Source organism: Coregonus clupeaformis, chromosome 16, assembly GCF_020615455.1.
Source record: "Coregonus clupeaformis isolate EN_2021a chromosome 16, ASM2061545v1, whole genome shotgun sequence".
NCBI classification, from domain to species: Eukaryota; Metazoa; Chordata; class Actinopteri; order Salmoniformes; family Salmonidae; genus Coregonus; species Coregonus clupeaformis.
The window spans coordinates 21,450,043-21,468,793 of record NC_059207.1 but is presented as its reverse complement, the minus strand read 5'-3'; the positions used below and the strand labels follow the sequence as shown (position 1 = coordinate 21,468,793).

Below are 18,751 nucleotides of genomic sequence, written 5' to 3'. Positions count from 1 at the left end.
GACAAAACAAATGGAATGATGAGATGAGGAGCGGCAGTGGCTAGAAGGCCGGTGACGACAAACGCCGAAGCCTGCCCGAACAAGGAGAGGAGGCAGCTTCGGAGGAAGTCGTGATAAGGGCTTTATTGGCGTGGGAAATGTATGTTAACATTGCCTAATAATATGCCATTTAGCAGACGCTTTTATCCAAAGCGACATAGTCATGTGTGCATACATTTTTACATATGGGTGGTCCCGGGGATCGAACCCACTACCCTGGCGTTACAAGCGCCGTGCTCTACCAGCTGAGCTACAGAGGACCACAGTAAAGTAGAAGTGAAGTAGATAGTAAACAAAAGTGAAATTAACTATAAATATTAACAGTAACATTACACTCAGAAGTTCCAAAAGAATAAAGACATTTCAAGTGTCATATTATGTATCTATACAGTGTTGTACAGTCTCTCTCTCTTATAACATCTCTCTCTCTCTCTCTCTCTCTTGCAGATGTACCACTCGGACCACAGTCGATTTCCCTGACCTCTCCTTCACCATCCCAATCCCTGGAGCCTTGGGCCTAGCATCAAACCACTGAACCAACCCCCTGTCCTATACCACTCCACATATCCTATACCCCCACCCCAGCACCCACGCAGCCTTTCCCCCTGCCCCTGTCCAAACCCCCATACCTGGAGGACCATGGACAGCCCCTCCAAGCTGTCTGGCGAGACCCTGATCGTTCACCACATCCCCCTGGTACACTGCCAGGTGACTGGGGGTCGGCAGGGCTGCGGTGGAGGAGGGGGGTCCCTGAAGAGATCGAACCAACCAGAGAACTTGGGCCTGAGCCACACCACCTCCCTCCCTGAGCAGGATGTACTCCAGAGGGAGGCGCTGGTCTACAGCAGCCTCATCCAGACCTCTACAGGAGGAGGGAGAGGAGGAGGAGGAGAGAGAGGAGGAGGAGGAGGAGGAGAGAGAGGAGGAGGAGGAGGAGGAGGAGGAGGAGAGAGAGGAGGAGGAGGAAGAGAGGGAGGAGGAGAGGGAGGAGAGAGAAGAGGAGAGGGAGAGGGAGGAGGAGAAGGAGGAGGAAGAGGAGGAGGCAGCACAGGGAGCGATAATTCGTCGGTGACGTCCTGTAACTGGGAGGACCAGGTTATGGTGATGGTGGCCCACACTCTGCCCAGGGTGAAACCAAGGGAACAGGCAAACAACCCTCTCCGGCTCCGCCACAACCCCTTTCTGCTCAACACGGAGGAGGATGATGATGAGGAGGAGGACGAAGACGATAGTGATAATCTCAACGGTTACCTGGAAGATTCCTCCTTCCATCTCCATGGCAAAGCCAACTCCGCCCTAGATGAGGAGGGAGACGGGGTCGCGCCCTTTCACCTCCACGACCTGGGGTGCACCACACACGAGCCCTTCCTGTTGCACAGCACCCTGGGAAAGCACTCCTGGGGCTGCTCTGGGGGGCGGGACTCCCTCAGGGGTGTTGCCTCCGATCTCTCTGCCCACCTGGAGGGCCTAGACCTGCTGGGATTGGATGGTCCTCGCCGCCATGGCAGCAGTGGCTCCACCCTCTCCATGGACTGCGGAGAGCAGGAGTGGGCCGAGGATGAGGAGGAGGAGGAAGACGATCACCCAATGAGGGGTGGTGGGAGGAGCCAGGCTGACTCTTCTTCCTCCAGCTCCGCCCTCCAGCGCTGCTCCTGCTGCAGCCTCTCACAGACATTTCACGAACACCTCCCGGAACAGTTTTCCGAGTCGTTGGAATGCCAGCTGGGCTACGGCAGCGAATCGTCCTGTAACAGCTCGCATGGCATGCTGGTCAACTTCAGTGCCATTTATAACAAGATGAACAACAGTGTCCCTTCGACCTCCTCCAAGCCACCTCCTCCTGCCACGACCACCAACCTGAACAGTTCCACCGACCACTCCTGCACCTCCTCTGTCTGCACCTCTTCTGTGCTGGTTGGGGAGGCAGGGAGCCCAGGAGGCGCCGGAGGCAGGGGGGCTTTCTACCTAGACCTCCGCACTTCCCCCACCGAGCCCCCCAACTCTCATCAACCCTCCTGCCCCTCCAATAGCACCCTGCCGTTACTATTTGGACTCCACCCCCACCACACCACCTCCTCATGCACCTGCTCAGCCGAACACCAGGGGGCTCTAGATCTAGACGCCAACTGCAATTCTTACCACCCTCCCCACCACGCAGACTCAGGAAGTGACCTCACATCCTGTCTGCAAGTATGAAATCCTAGATCTCCTTCGGTTGTGCCTTTGAGCAACTTCTCCATGGGCGCCGTAGTATGGCTGCCATCTGCACTGCTCCAAATTGTGTGTGTCTTTTGGAGGGGTTGGAATAAAGAGGGAGTCAATTTCTAGTTAGACTTGTATTTAATTGCACAATAAAGTAATTATTCTTCTCCTTCCTTTCTTCTTCTTCTTCTTCCTTCCTTCCTTCCTTCCTTCCTTCCTTCCTTCCTTCCTTCCTTCCTTCCTTCCTTCCTTCCTTCCTTCCTTCCTTCCTTCCTTCCTTCCTTCGCAGAGCCAGGCCCGTCTGGTGGTAGCCACCCAGAACTACTACAAGCTGGTGACCTGTGACCTTTCATCTCAGTCGCCCCCGAGCCCTGTGGGAAGCTCCGCATCGTTTACCAGCTGCTCTGACGAGCACAGCAAGGAAAGTCCTGCCCCTGACACGCCCAATGCCACCCAGCCAACCGAATACTACCTGTTCAGACGGCCACCTGGGGGAGAGGAAGAGGAGGCGGGAGAGGAAGAGGAGGCGGGAGAGGAAGAGGAGGCAGGAGAGTTGTCACGGGTAAGTGGAGGAGGATATTGGTTCTATTTGGAATGGTCCTCCGGTGCTCAGTTGGGAGAGTATGGTGCTTGCAACGCAATGATAGTGGGTTCGATTCCCGGGACCACCCATATGTAAAGAATGTACTCGTGCATGACTGTAGGTCGCAATGGGTAAAAGCGTCTGCTAAATGGCATAATTTGTTTTTCTAAAGAGTCAGAGTTCTGATTTTTAATGCGGGTGATATGTAGCTCAGAGTTTGGAAGAGGTGAACCAGTGTTACAACGTGAACACAATCGTTCCAGGGGTTTAAAAAAAAATGCTCTTGATGACTTAATGAATGACAACTCGATTAATATACAGACATCAGAAAAGGGAGGTGGGATTGTGATTTATATTACCAACATGTACACTACGGGTCAAAAGTTTTAAAACACCTACTCATTTAAGGATTTTTCTTTATTTTTACTATTTTCTAAAATTAATTTTTTCACGTGCGCACAGCCCCCAGCCAGGCAGTGTTGCAGCGCAAGGGGGATAGGCTATATAGGGATATATAGGGATATATATATAAGGGGGCTATATAGGATTCGTAGTTCTTTGACTTTGTGTGATTAATTTACCAGCTATGAAACAAAACGGCAGAATTACTTTGAAACAGCTACTGCAGCATTTATTTTACTATAAATGTGAACATATTTGACTTTTTATTCACAAATGCGAGTGAAATGCTCGCACTGTGGAGCCCTCACCACCCGTCAACGTGACTAGTGAAATAGACATCTTACCCACCAATGCCAAAATCTACCCGCATTTGGCAGGTGGAGGTTGTTAATTTTAGCCCCTGAACATTTTCTATTCTTATTTACAATAAAAGTGACCCCAAAAGGGTCATATTAGATTGTGTAGAAATGCAAGAAATTAGCTTTTGATGCCCCAAAAATTCTGAGGGTGGTTCCCCAGACCCCCCGCCAGGTTATGTCACTCCCACTTCTAAAACCAAAGTTGCACCCCTGCTACAAAGTATCCCAGTTATTAGTGAAGGAGATTGGCTAGTCGCTCTTGATGTCTCATCACTATGTACCAATATTCCGAATGATGGAGGTATGGAGGCCCTCAAATTCTTCCTCTCCAACCACTTAAGCGATGTGCCTACAAATTATATAATTGAGTTTGCACAACTAGTGCTTACTAAAAACTATTTTCTATTTTTGATAAATATTACTACCTACAGACTTTTGGAACCGCAATGGGAACTCCATTAGCTCCCAACCAATGTAAATCTCTTCATGGGGAAATTTTTACTGGATTTTATTTATGAAAATAATCCTCACAAAGATCCTGTTTAAATATTGGACCCGCTATATAGACGATTGCTTTATGATCTGGACAGGTTCCGAAATTCAATTCAATTAATTTCTTAACTATATTAACTGTAGAGTACAATCAATTTCCTTCACTATGGAAAATAACATTAACTCTATACATGTCTTAGATGTACTTGTTACAAAGAAGGGACATCTCTAAGTACTACAGTTTACAGAAAACCTACAGATAAAAATACTATATTGCCAGCTGACAGTTATCACCCTCTCCCCCTAAAAAGAGGTTTACCAGTAGGCCAACTTTATAGTCTGTGACACAGAGGAAAAATATGATAGACAATAAAACTCATCCCGAGAGTTTTTTCGCTTGAGAGGATACCCCAATACCTGGCTTGATGAAGCTCCAAAACAAGTTAAAATGTCATGAACAGAAGCCAGTTACTTAATAAATCCCAACCATAACAGAAGCCAGTTACTTAATAAATCCCAACCATAACAGAAGCCAGTTACTTAATAAATCCCAACCATAACAGAAGCCAGTTACTTAATAAATCCCAACCATAACAGAAGCCAGTTACTTAATAAATCCCAACCATAACAGAAGCCAGTTACTTAATAAATCCCAACCATAACAGAAGAAACAGTTTTCTGTAAACGATATACTTACTTTCAATGATAGCTGTAATGGCATCAAGTCTATTGTCAAGAAACATTGGCACATATTATCATCAGACTCCTCTTTTGAATTCTGCCTTCCAGAATCCACCTTTATTCAACTATAAACGATCAAGAAATCTATCAAACATATTGGTTAAATCAGATGTGTTGAGACAGAGAGAAGAGGCCTTCATAAAGGCTGCTTCCCCTGTAGATCATGAACCTCATGTAGCACCATAAGGAAATGGTCTAACGTTGTATGCCCTGAGACTTCTACGACCTGGGGTGGTTGATTTGTGAGTTGCCCTTCGTGCCCCGCTCCCGTACCCTATAATTCTGTATCTCTTTGTGACTCATTTGTATCCAGGTAGACCAGAAAAATCCCTGATCCCTGATTGGCAGATGAGTGGCAACCCTGATTAGAAGCACCTGCTGCTCATCGGTTGTTCTTTACAAATGCTGTTTTGAATTAAAATACAATTGTACCAACACACTGAAGAAGCCTGTAAAGCTGAAACGTCTGTGTACGCTATCCCTAACGCAGTAAAAAATAATAATAATAATAATAATGAATAATGAAGTAAGCTTTATGCAACATGTTTTTGAGTGCGAACCGATTACACCTTTTTGTTTTGTCTTAATTGGCAGATTTAATTGGTTTAAGTCCTGGGCCAGGCGATGTAAAAGACCATTACTACCATCTGGTCCTCTGTAGCTCAATTGGTAGAGCATGGCGCTTGTAACGCCAGGGTAGTGGGTTCGATCCCCGGGACCGCCCATACGTAAAAATGTATGCGTGCACATGACTGTAAGTCGCTTTGGATAAAAGCGTCTGCTAAATGGCATATTATTATTATTATTATTTTCTACTACCGTTGTACTGAGACAGCTGGGAATCCTGTAAGGGTGTATTCCTGGAGAGTGTGTGTCTGTCCCAGATTTTGTTTGCATGCCTTCAGTGGGTGTGTTGTTGACCCAATAAAGATCGAGGTCTATTTACAGTAGCTATCAGTGCTGCAGTCTGAGGTTATACAAGCTCTTAGTGGCTCTCAAGGTCATATTTTGTCATCAAGTATTTCTCGTGACACTGTTAGTATAATGGTAACATCTGTTGGCGATACTTGCTGAATCTTAGATAGGGGAAAAAAATATTACGGTGAACATTCAAATAATGAAAAGCCTTGATGTTTAGTTGACCAGTTGAATCATTGTTGTAGTACCGGTATAGATCCCATAAGCGGAATGGCTGTGGGTATTGGAGGCTTAGTGAACTTGGATCTAACCCGCCTCTGTCGCTCTCTCCCCAGCGTGATGAGGATGAGGAAGAAGATGAGGAAGAGGAGAGGTGGGAGAGGGAGCAGCAGATGGGCGGAGCCTGTTCAGACCTCATCATCGAGGGCCAGGTGTACGTCAACATCTCCCCTCCCGTGGTTGACCGAGGACCCATCGGAGGCGGGACTCCCCGCCCCCGTTCCCGTAGCTACGACCGGAACCTGGACAAGTCCCCGCCCCCTCGGCTGGGCTCATTGGAGCGCATGCTGAGCTGCCCTGTCCATCTCAGCGAAGGCGCCGCCCCCCTTGTCCCTCCCACTCCGCCACGGGTCACTTCCTTCGCAGAGATCGCAAGGAGTAAGAGGAGAAACGGAGGAAGCACTGGCTCTCCTACTCTCAAGATGGGGGGATGTACAGATCCCTTTTCCTCCACCCACTCGGCCCACTCCCACTCCTCAGCCGACTTCTCCCCCATCCTGGAGGTCCTGGGTCAGGGTCCGAGCCACAGTCTACCCTTCCAGCACTACTACAGCCAGGGCAGCGTGGACCGCCACTCACCTGGTGGTGGCGCTAGAGGGACAAGCTCCACGGCGGACGGTAAGAGAAGAGAACCTATTAGGAGCTATAATTATATCAAATGATTATGGCCATGTTCCAGCCTGACTACATTGCAGTCGCCTGCCAGATCTCACAATACTTGGATAGGTGTTTAACATATCAGTCAACCACATCATATGATATAGCAATCTGATTATCTATTTAACATATCAGCTAACCACATCATATGATATAGCAATCTGATGCCCGATTGTGCAGTCGATTATGTTGCAGGCAAACCATTGATGCGTGCAACACGACTGCAACGCGACCAATACCTTTTCTTTATTAGCCGCCTTTCTGGACAGGAGATCCATTAAAATGATGTGCTTCCTGTTGCATAGGGTCAATGGTCATTGGCTCAGGTTGTTTGGTTGATCATTGATAAGTGTCAGAGGAAGGCCCTCAAAATTGTCAAAGACTCCAGCCACCCTAGTCATAGTTCTCTGCTACCGCACGGCAAGCGGTACCGGAGCGCCAAGTCTAGGTCCAAAAGGCTCCTTAACAGCCACTCTCTGTTTATTATTTATGCATAGTCACTTTAACTCTACCCACATGTACATATTACCTCAATTACCTCGACTAACCGGTGCTAGCTAGATACAGAGCTTCTAATCTACGTGGTGGTGTAGTGTTATAGGGTCTTAGTTAGTGCTTTTTCTCTACACTATGGATCAAGTAGTTTGGTTGTCTATGTGCTTTATTAATATCTCTGCTTTCCATACTAAGTTTGAATAGATCTACACCTGTTGTATTCCCCCGCACATTGACTCTGCACCGGTACCCCCTGTATATAGCCTCGCTACTGTTATTTTACTGCTGCTCTTTAATTATTATTATTATTTTTTACTGATCTATTTTTTACTTAACACTTATTTTTCTTAAAACGGCATTGTTGGTTAAGGGCTTGTAAGTAAGCATTTCACTGTAAGGTCTACACCTGTTGTATTCGCCGCGTGTGACAAATAACATTTGATTTGATTTGCAGTGTTGTGGTATAATAGTGACAGTATGGCTGTTGGTGCATTATTACATAACACAGCTGGCAATAGGTGAGTTAGCACTGTCATTTATCTAACTCCACATTTGAAGAGAACTGGGGACAGGGAAAAGTGCTGTGTCAATCTGTGTGTTTGTGTTTGTGTGTGTGTGTGTGTGTGTGTGTGTGTGTGTGCGCTTTGATCATATAGTGTTGTAAACTTTGTCAGCAAGAAATGGGTAGCAAGGGAACTGTGGCGACCGTGACAGGAATATAAAAGTAGAGAGAGAAAGAGAGAATAGTGTGCACTGCAGAGAGCACCCCCGCTGAGCTGTACGCTAGCTAGATACAGAGCTTCTAATCTACGTGGTGGTGTAGTGTTATAGGGTCTTAGTTAGTGCTTTTTCTCTACACTATGGATCAAGTAGTTTGGTTGTCTATGTGCTTTATTAATATCTCTGCTTTCCATACTAAGTTTGAATAGATAAGAATCGCTGTGACCAGATATACTGTAGACATACAGTAGCCAAGATATACAGTAGCCAAGATATACAGTAGCCAAGATATACAGTAGCCAAGATATACAGTAGTCAAGATATACAGTAGCCAATATATACAGTAGCCAATATATACAGTAGCCAAGATATACAGTAGCCAAGATATACAGTAGCCAAGATATACAGTAGCCAAGATATACAGTAGCCAAGATATACAGTAGCCAAGATATACAGTAGCCAAGATATACAGTAGTCAAGATATACAGTAGCCAATATATACAGTAGCCAAGATATACAGTAGCCAAGATATACAGTAGCCAATATAAACAGTAGTCAAGATATACAGTAGCCAAGATATACAGCAGCCAAGATATACAGCAGCCAAGATAGACAGCAGCCAAGATAGACAGCAGCCAAGATAGACAGCAGCCAAGATATACAGCAGCCAATATATACAGCAGCCAAGATATACAGTAGCCTATATATACAGTAGCCAAGATATACAGTAGCCAAGATATACAGTAGTCAAGATATACAGCAGCCAAGATATACAGCAGCCAAGATATACAGTAGCCAATATATACAGTAGCCAAGATATACAGTAGCCAAGATATACAGTAGACAATATATACAGTAGCCAATATATACAGTAGCCACGATATACAGTAGTCAAGATATACAGTAGCCAAGATATACAGTAGCCTATATATACAGTAGCCAATATATACAGTAGCCAAGATATACAGTAGTCAAGATATACAGTAGTCAAGATATACAGTAGCCAAGATATACAGCAGCCAAGATAGACAGTAGTCAAGATATACAGTAGCCAAGATATACAGCAGCCAAGATATACAGTAGCCAAGATATACAGTAGCCAAGATATACAGTAGTCAATATATACAGTAGACAATATATACAGTAGCCAATATATACAGTAGCCAAGATATACAGTAGTCAAGATATACAGTAGCCAAGATATACAGTAGCCTATATATACAGTAGCCAATATATACAGTAGCCAAGATATACAGTAGTCAAGATATACAGTAGCCAAGATATACAGCAGCCAAGATATACAGCCGCCAAGATATACAGCAGCCAAGATATACAGCAGCCAAGATATACAGCAGCCAAGATATACAGCAGCCTATATATACAGTAGCCAAGATATACAGTAGCCAAGATATACAGTAGCCAATATATACAGTAGCCAAGATATACAGTAGCCAAGATATACAGTAGCCAAGATATACAGTAGCCAAGATATACAGTAGCCAAGATATACAGTAGACAATATATACAGTAGCCAAGATATACAGTAGTCAAGATATACAGTAGCCAATATATACAGTAGCCAAGATATACAGTAGCCTATATATACAGTAGCCAATATATACAGTAGCCAAGATATACAGTAGGCAAGATATACAGCAGCCAAGATATACAGCAGCCAAGATATACAGCAGCCAAGATATACAGCAGCCAAGATATACAGCAGCCAATATATACAGCAGCCAAGATATACAGTAGCCAAGATATACAGTAGCCAAGATATACAGCAGCCAATATATACAGCAGCCAAGATATACAGTAGCCAAGATATACAGTAGCCAAGATATACAGTAGCCAAGATATACAGTAGTCAAGATATACAGTAGACAATATATACAGTAGACAATATATACAGTAGCCAATATATACAGTAGCCAAGATATACAGTAGTCAAGATATACAGTAGTCAAGATATACAGTAGACAATATATACAGTAGACAATATATACAGTAGCCAAGATATACAGTAGCCAAGATATACAGTAGCTAATATATACAGTAGCCAAGATATACAGTAGTCAAGATATACAGAAGCCAAGATATACAGTAGTCAAGATATACAGTAGACAATATATACAGTAGCCAAGATATACAGTAGCCAAGATATACAGCAGCCAAGATATACAGCAGCCAAGATATACAGTATGTAGGAACAGAATGAAATAGATAGGTATGTGGGAGCACAGGTGATGATGATGATGATGATGATGATGATGATGATGATGATGATGATGATGGGTGATATGAAGAGTAGAACACGCCTGTTCCCCCTTGCTCACTACATGTTTCTCTACTTATAATAACACTCTGGTCCTTGAATGGGTCCTTTCCAAGCCATAGGACTAAAGTGACAGACAGTCGGAGTGCTTGAAATTCCTATGATTTCCTCTGTGGAACATTTAGGTGTCGGAGGACACTGAATGGAATGTTCTAGTAGGACAGACGGACTGTCCAGCTGTTCCCAATGTGGGAGTGACTCAGAGGGAACGTACTAGTGCTTCAGAAGGAACACAGGCATCAGTCTAATGAGAGAGGGAGAGGAGAGAGGGAGAGATTTATCAGCTGTCCTCGATATGGAAGGGAACATACTAGTGCACAGGAACACAGGACAGAGGACAGAGGGAAAAAACACACATTCAGTCACACTAGAGGGGCCAACACTGATGCACAGGCACTTTGTCACAGTAAAACAGGGAGACTGGATATGGAGGGTTAGGAGGGCTGGGATTAAGCCAGGCGACGTGGAGGACAGGGGGGTTTGGGGGTTGGGGGGGGGGGGGGTTGGGTGCAGGTGTGGCTGGAGGTGTGGGGAAAGGAGGGAGGCAGGAGATGTGGATCGACAGATAACAGAATAGAGGGGGAAAGAGGGAGGACTGAAGAGAGGTGAATGGAGGGTTGAGTGAGAGAGAGGCAGCTGGTAGGTAGCCAGGGGCTATAACGAGGATAGAACACAATAGTAGAATAGCATGTATTACATAGCAACTAGTACAGTGTCAACATGGCCTCTGTTCATACACTGATGTAATATTATGAAACCAAGACACTATTGCAATATATGATAATATGATGATAATACAAACATGAGCTCAAATAATATACTGCATTGTCTAGAATTATACATATTAATGAGTGAGGAGGGGGGGAACGAGAGAGAGAGAGAGAGACAGAGAGATGAATCGTAGAGGAGAGAAAAGGAGAGAAGGGGGCTTGAAAGAGGAGAGAGAGAGAGAAGGGGGGTTGAAAGAGGACAGAGGGACAGAGAGAAGGGGGGTTGAAAGAGGAGAGAGAGACAGAGAGAGAAGAGGGGGTTGAAAGAGGTGGAGGGACAGAGAGAGAAGGAGAGAAGGGGGGTTGAAAGAGGAGAGAGAGAGACGGAGAGAAGGGGGGTTGAAAGAGGAGAGAAAGACGGAGAGAGGAGAGAAGGGGGGTTGAAAGAGGAGAGAGAGAGACGGAGAGAAGGGGGGTTGAAAGAGGAGAGCGAGACAGAGAGAGAAGGGGGGTTGAAAGAGGAGAGAGAGACAGAGAGAGAGAGAAGGGGGGATGAAATAGGAGAGAGAGACAGAGAGAGAGAGAGGGGGGTTGAAATAGGAGAGAGAGACAGAGAGAGAAGGAGAGAAGGGGGGGTTGAAAGAGGAGAGAGAGAGAGAGAGAAGGAGAGAAGGGGGGGTTGAAAGAGAGAGACAGAGAGAGAGAGAAGGAGAGAAGGGGGGGGGTTGAAAGAGGAGAGAGAGACAGAGAGAGAGAGAAGGGGGGTTGAAAGAGGAGAGAGAGACAGAGAGAGAAGGAGAGAAGGGGGGGGTTGAAAGAGGAGAGAGAGACAGAGAGAGAGAGAAGGAGAGAAGGGGGGGTTGAAAGAGGAGAGAGAGACAGAGAGAGAGTGAAGGAGAGAAGGGGGGTGTCACACCCTGGTCTGTTTCACCTGTCTTTGTGATTGTCTCCACCCCCCTCCAGGTGTCACCATCTTCCCCATTATCCCCAGTGTATTTATACCTGTGTTCTCTGTTTGTCTGTTGCCAGTTCGTTTTGTTCGTCAAGCCTACCAGCGTTTTTCCCCTTGCTCCTGTCTTTTCTAAAGTTCCTGTTTTCTACTTTTCCCGGTTTTGACCATTCTGCCTGCCCTGACCCTGAGCCTGCCTGCTGTTCCGTACCTTGTCCCATCACACTGGATTATTGAACTTTGCCTGCCCTGACCCTGACTGCTTGCCGTTCTGTACCTTTTGGACTCTGATCTGGATTACTGACCTCTGCCTGCCCTTGAAATGTCGTTTTGCCTGCCCCCTGTTCTAGTAATAAACTTTTGTTACTTCGACACTGTCTTCATCTGGGTCTAACCTAAAACGTGATAGTACAAACTGGCCATGACCGACCCAGCAGACTCAGACCAGCTAAACAATGCTGTCTCCCTACAAGGAGCCACCATTGGACGACACAAGGAGTTACTGCAATGTCTTATGGAGAGACTCCATACCCTGGCAGAACGCCATGACCAGGCATTCAATACTTTGCTGGAGCAATTCCGCGGATTCCCCACTGGGCAGCGGGTCACATCCATAATCTCCCAGTGTCCCGAGAACCCCACTTACCTCCTCCGGAGTGCTACACTGGAGATTCCCGGAACCTGTCAGGCTTTTCTCTCCCAGTGCTCCCTCATTTTCGAGCTGCAGCCTTCTTCGTTCCCCTCGGACTGCTCGAGGATAGCGTACATCATAACGCTGATGTCCGGGGTGGGCCCTCGCCTGGGCAACGGCGGTGTGGGAGCAACAGGCCGCCATCTGCCTCAGTCTAGAGGAGTTTGTGGCGGAAGATCGGAAGGTGTTTGATTCTCCGTTGTCCGGGAGAGAGGCTGCTCGTAAGCTGCTCCAGCTATGTCAAGACTCCCGTAGTGTGGCAGACTACGCAGTGGATTTTCGCACGTTGGCGGCTTAGAGTGCCTGGAACCCGGAAGCGTTGTTCGACACGTTCCTTCACGGATTATCGGAGGTGGTCAAAGATGAGATTGCAGCCCGGGAACTGCCCATGGACCTTGACTCCCTCATTGCCTTGACCATACGGATCGATGGCCGGCTTTGAGAAAGTAGGAGGGAGAGGGAATCTGTGCCCTGTCGCCCTCGTTCCCCCTCGATTCCCACCTCGCCTCCGAAGAATCCCGGAGACCCCCGAAATCTACATGTCCGAGTGAACCCGACGTCACCCGAGTTCTCTCGGGAATCACTGAGGGCTGCCGACTCGCCTCCTTCGGAATCCAGGCACCTGGGTAGGGCTAGATTGACTCCGGCTGAGCGCTTACGCCGACTCCACATCCAGAGCTGTCTAAATTGTGGAGCTACGGGACATTTCGTAGCTACCTGCCCATTAAAAAACCAGGCTCATCAAGAAGGGGCGAGTACTCTGGTGGGCCTTATGGATAACTTTTCCCCTCCCCTTACTCGCACCCCTTTCCATGCTATCCTGCTGTGGGGGAACCAGTCGAAATCTCTCCGGGTACTCATCGACTCTGGGGTCGATGAGAGTTTTATGGACGCTACCCTGGTGTCCGAGCTGGGCATCCCCAATCAGCCCTTCTCCATTCCCATGGACATTAGAGCACTGGACGGGCACTCTATAGGCCGGGTCACTCACAATTTCACTCCCATCAACCTACAAGAGTCAGGGAACCACAGCGAGGCAATCCAATTTATGCTGATTAAGTCTCTTCAGGTTCCCGTGGTATTGGGATTATCTTGGCTCCAGTGACACAATCCCATAATAGACTGGACTGCGGATGCCATTATGGGCTGGAGCCCGTTCTGCCACGCCCATTGTCTGAAGTCAGCGCAGCCTGCCCCGGGACGTCTTCCTGTGGGCTCGGAAGTTGCCCCGGACCACTCCTCCATTCCTGCAGAGTACCAGGACCTCCGGGAGGTGTTCAGTAAGGCCCGGGCCACTTTGCTTCCGCCGCAGCGACCCTATGACTGCGGGATTGACCTTCTCCCAGGCACCACTCCGCTCCGGGGACGACTGTACTCCCTGTCGGATCCGGAGACCAAGACTATGGAGACTTACATTGAGGACTCTTTAGCTGCAGGATTCATCCATCCTTCTGCCTCCCCTGCCGGCTCAGGGTCCTTCTTTGTAGAGAAGAAACACAAAACCCTGCCAGTGCATCAAATACCTCAACGACATCACAGTGAATAACCGCTACCCGCTGCCACTCATCTCCTCGGCCTTCGAGCCGCTCCAGGGGGCCACCGTGTTCTCCAAGCAGGACCTACGGAATGCCTACCACCTGGTGCGGATACAGGAAGGGGACGAGTGGAAGACTGCCTTCAACACGGCCAGCGGTCACTACGAGTTTCTGGTCATGCCATTTGGCCTTACCAACGCCCTAGCTGTGTTCCAGGCTCTGTTTAATGATGTTGTTTTGTTTCCCCTGTCCAGACGATGTCTGTGTTTTGTTCCATGTCTTTTATTTATTAAATCATCTCCCTGTACTTGCTTCCCGTCTCCCAGCGTCTGTCGAACCGAGATCGTTACACTGTGGTTGAAAGAGGAGAGAGAGAGAGAGAGACAGAGAGAGAGGGAGAGAGAGAGAGAGAGAGAGAGTGAGTGAGTAGGGGGTTGAAAGAGGAGAGAGAGACAGAGAGTAGGGGGTTGAAAGAGGAGAGAGAGACAGAGAGAGAGAAGGAGAGTAGGGGGTTGAAAGAGGAGAGAGAGACAGAGAGAGAGAGAGAGTGGTTTTCGAAATACCGACATTATGATTTTTAATACCGTTTTTTGGGGGTTGGGGGTACCCACTCCTCGCGGGGGCTGCGGGAGGATCCTCAGATGAGGAAGGGGAGGACCATCCTTCTCAGTGAATTTCTTAAAAATAAAAATAGTGAAACATTAAAAGATTATCCTTTTTAGATAAAACTTCACTAAATATATTCACACATCACCAAATAATTGATTAAAACACACTGTTTTGCAATGAAGGTCTACAGTAGCCTCAGCAGCACTCTATAGGGTATCACAATGGTGTAGCCGGAGGACAGCTAGCTTCTGTCCTCCTCTGGGTACATTGACTTCAATACAAAACCTAGGAGGCTCAAGGTTCTCACCCTCTGCCATTGACATACACATCAATTATGACAACTTCCAGAGGACATCCTCCAACCTATCAGAGCTCTTGCAGCATGAACTGACATGTTGCCCACCCAATCAAAGGATCAGAGAATGAATCTAGTTTGCAACTGTTGTACTTAAGATTACACCCTAGATCAGCTAGATGCAGGCAAGAGTGTACAAGGCGGTATTGAATGTGTCACTGTCGGTCACCTTGATTACTCTAATTTCCCTCGACCTGTGCACCTACGTTATAAACTTTAATTCGTAGTCTAGGTTGTAGCAACCTCATGATGGGTATTGGGAAAATTCTAGTATCATGTAGTAAGCCTAACCCTATCGATGTTACATTGAGCTGGGTAAATGGAATATGAATGTCAGTCATCCAATATGCTGTAATAGAAATAAGGCCATGCTCATAAAAAATAAAATAAAAATGTCCTCCCTCATTTTAAACGGCACCGACCGCCACTGAGTTAAGTATAACTATAAGAAATCTAAAATGTGTCAAATAAAATATTTCCAGCTCATGGCTCCAGCTTTGCATTTTGGTTTGCTAACTTGCTAGCTAAGTGGCTAGCTGTCAAGATTAAGCGTCTTCTTTACAGCAGGAACATTCTAGAATGAACATTCTATCATTAAAGAGCCCGAGTAGAACAAGGAGTTGATCCTGATTCGATAATCCTCACAGCTATCCTTCAATCATAACTAATCGACTTCGCCTCGGGCCTAACAACACCCCGTGCCAATATATCCTCCAAACACCGGCTTCTCGGGCATTATCACTTCATCGGAACTCTTATCACTGTCTTTCTCTCCACAGAAAGTTGGTATCCGTGTGCTAAGCAACAATTATTTGTCCAGAGACACACAGTCTGTCAAAAGGTGCTAGCTCACCTCTAAATACATAGCTACTGCAATGCCAAGCACAAAACCTATTTGCTTTGTTTGTAAGCCTAAAATATATAACAACTTGCCTAGCTAACAGCTAAATGTTTGTTTTTGACATTGTTATAATGTTCTCATGGAATATATTAATATTATTTCCAACAACCAATGAGCAACTCTGCCGTAAATCCAGCTGCGTATTGAACATTGAGATTGCCAAAAGGCAATGACATTTGTATTTGTATTTATTATGGATCCCCATTAGTTCCTGCCAAGGTAGCAGCTACTCATCCCGGGGTCTAAACATATTAAAGCACTTACATTACATATAAAACAAAAGATAAAACAGTACATCATATAACATTATTACACCACTACATATCTACAATACAAAATGTTTAATACCACCATACAACAATATCACAATGTGTGCATATGCAAGTGTCTGTACCTTTGTGTGTGTCTCTTCACAGTCCCCGTTGTTCTATAAGGTGTATTTTTACCCGTTTTTAAAAAGTTCCATTTAGGCATGGCTCTATGTAGTACTGTGCGCCTCCCATAGTCTGTTCTGGACTTGGGGACTGTGAAGAGACCTCTGGTGGCATGTCTTGTGGGGTATGCATGGGTGTCCGAGCTGTGTGCTAGTATTTTAAACAGACAGCTCAGTACATTAAGCTTGTCAACACCTCTTACAAAAACAAGTAGTGATGAAGTCAATCGCTCTTCCACTTTGAGCCATGAGAGTTTGACATGCATGTCAGTAATGTTAGCTCTCCGTGTACTTTTAAGGGCCAGCCGTGCTGCCCTGTTCTGAGCAAACTGCAATTTTCCCAAGTCCCTCTTTGTGGCACCTGACCACACTACTGAACAGTAATCTAGGTGAAACAAAACTATGACCTGTAGGACCTGCCTTGTTGATAGTGTTGTTAAGAAGGCAGAGAGCACTTTATTATGGATAGACTTCTCCCCATCTTAGCTACTGTTGTATCAATATGCTTTGACCATAACAGTTTACAATCCAGGGTTACTCCAAGCAGTTTAGTCACCTCAACTTGCTCAATTTCCACATTATTCATTACGAGATGCAGTTGAGGTTTAGGGCTTAGTGAAGGATTTGTCCCAAATACAATGCTTTTAGTTTTGGAAATATTTAGGACTAACTTATTCCTTGTTACCCATTCCGAAACTAACTGCAGCTCTTTAAGTTTTGCAGTTATTTAAGTTGCTGTAGTAGCTGACGTGTATAGTGTTGAGTCATCTGCATACATAGACACACTGGCTTTACTCAAAGCCAGTGGCATGTCGTTAGTAAAGATGGAAAAAAGCAAGGGGCCTAAACAGCTGCCCTGGGGAATTCCTGATTCTACCTGGATTATGTTTGAGAGGCTTCCATTAAAGAACACCCTCTGTGTTCTGTTAGACAAGTAACTCTTTATCCACATTATAGCAGGGGGTGTAAAGCCATAACAAATGCATTTTTCCAGCCGCAGTTTTTCCTATGGTCGATAATGTCAAAAGCTGCACTGAAGTCTAACAAGACAGTCCCCACAATCATTTTATCATCAATTTCTCTCAGCCAATCATCAGTCATTTGTGTAAGTGCTGTGCTTGTTGAGTGTCCTTCCCTATAAGCGTGCTGAAAGTCTGTTGTCAGTTTGTTTACTGTGAAATAGCATTGTATCTGGTCAAACACAATTTTTTCCAGAAGTTTACTAAGGGTTGGTAACAGGCTGATTGGTCGGCTATTTGAGCCAGTAAAGGGGGCTTTACTATTCTTGGGTAGCAGAATGACTTTAGCTTCCCTCCACGCCTGAGGGCACACACTTTCTAGTAGGCTAGATGTGGCAAATAGGAGTGGCAATATCGTCCGCTATTATCCTCAGTAATTTTCCATCCAGATTGTCAGACCCCGGTGGCTTGTCACTGTTGATAGACAACAATATTTTTTTCACCTCTTCCAAACTGACTTTACGGAATTCAAAAGTACAATTCTTGTCTTTCATAATTTGGTCAGATATACTTGGATGTGTAGTGTCAGCGTTTGTTGCTGGCATGTCATACCTAAGTTTGCTTATCTTGCCAATGAAGAAGTCATTAAAGTAGTTGGCAATATCAGAGGGTTTTGTGATGAATGAGCCATCTGATTCAATGAATGATGGAGCCGAGTTTGCTTTTTTTCCCAATATTTCATTTAAGGTGCTCCAAAGATTTTTACTATCATTCTTTATATCATTTATATTTGTTTCATAGTGCAGTTTCTTCTTCTTTTTGTTTAGTTTAGTCACATGATTTCTTAATTTGCAGTACATTTGCCAATCGGCTGTGCAGCCAGACTTCTTTGCCATTCCTTTTGCCTCATCCCTCTCAACCATACCATTTTTCAATTCCTCATCAATCCACAGGGATTTAACAGTTTTTACAGTCATTTTCTTAATGGGTGCGTGCTTATTAGTAACTGGAATAAGCAATTTCATAAATGTGTCAAGTGCAGTGTCTGTTTGCTCCTCATTACGCACCACGGACCAACATATATTCTTTACATCAACAACATATTAATCACTACAAACCTTATTGTATGACCTCTTACACAGTATATTAGGCCCAGCTTTTGGAACTTTGGTTATCCTAGATATGGCTCCTATATTGTGATCACTACCTCCTAATGATTTGGAGACTGCTTTAAAGCAAATTTCTGCAGCATTAGTAAAGATGTGATCGATAAATGTTGATGATTTCATTCCTGTGCTGTTTGTAAATACCCTGGTAGGTTGACTGAAAACCTGAACCAGGTTGCAGGCACTGGTTACAGTTTGACGTTTTTTCATTACATTTACAT

At 45.6% G+C, this 18,751-nt stretch overlaps 1 protein-coding gene across 1 annotated transcript in view; it reads left to right on the top strand.

Moving 5' to 3' along the window:
- The first annotated feature begins 1,057 nt into the window (after positions 1 to 1,057).
- LOC121584278 (iporin) overlaps positions 1,058 to 18,751 on the top strand; it is a 31,841-nt gene continuing 14,147 nt past the window's right edge. The window contains exons 1-3 of the mRNA XM_041900103.2: positions 1,058 to 2,229; positions 2,531 to 2,803; positions 6,072 to 6,633. Coding sequence (XP_041756037.2) covers positions 1,138 to 2,229; positions 2,531 to 2,803; positions 6,072 to 6,633 — 1,927 coding nt within the window. The 5' untranslated portion in view covers positions 1,058 to 1,137. The remainder of the gene's footprint in view (positions 2,230 to 2,530; positions 2,804 to 6,071; positions 6,634 to 18,751) is intronic.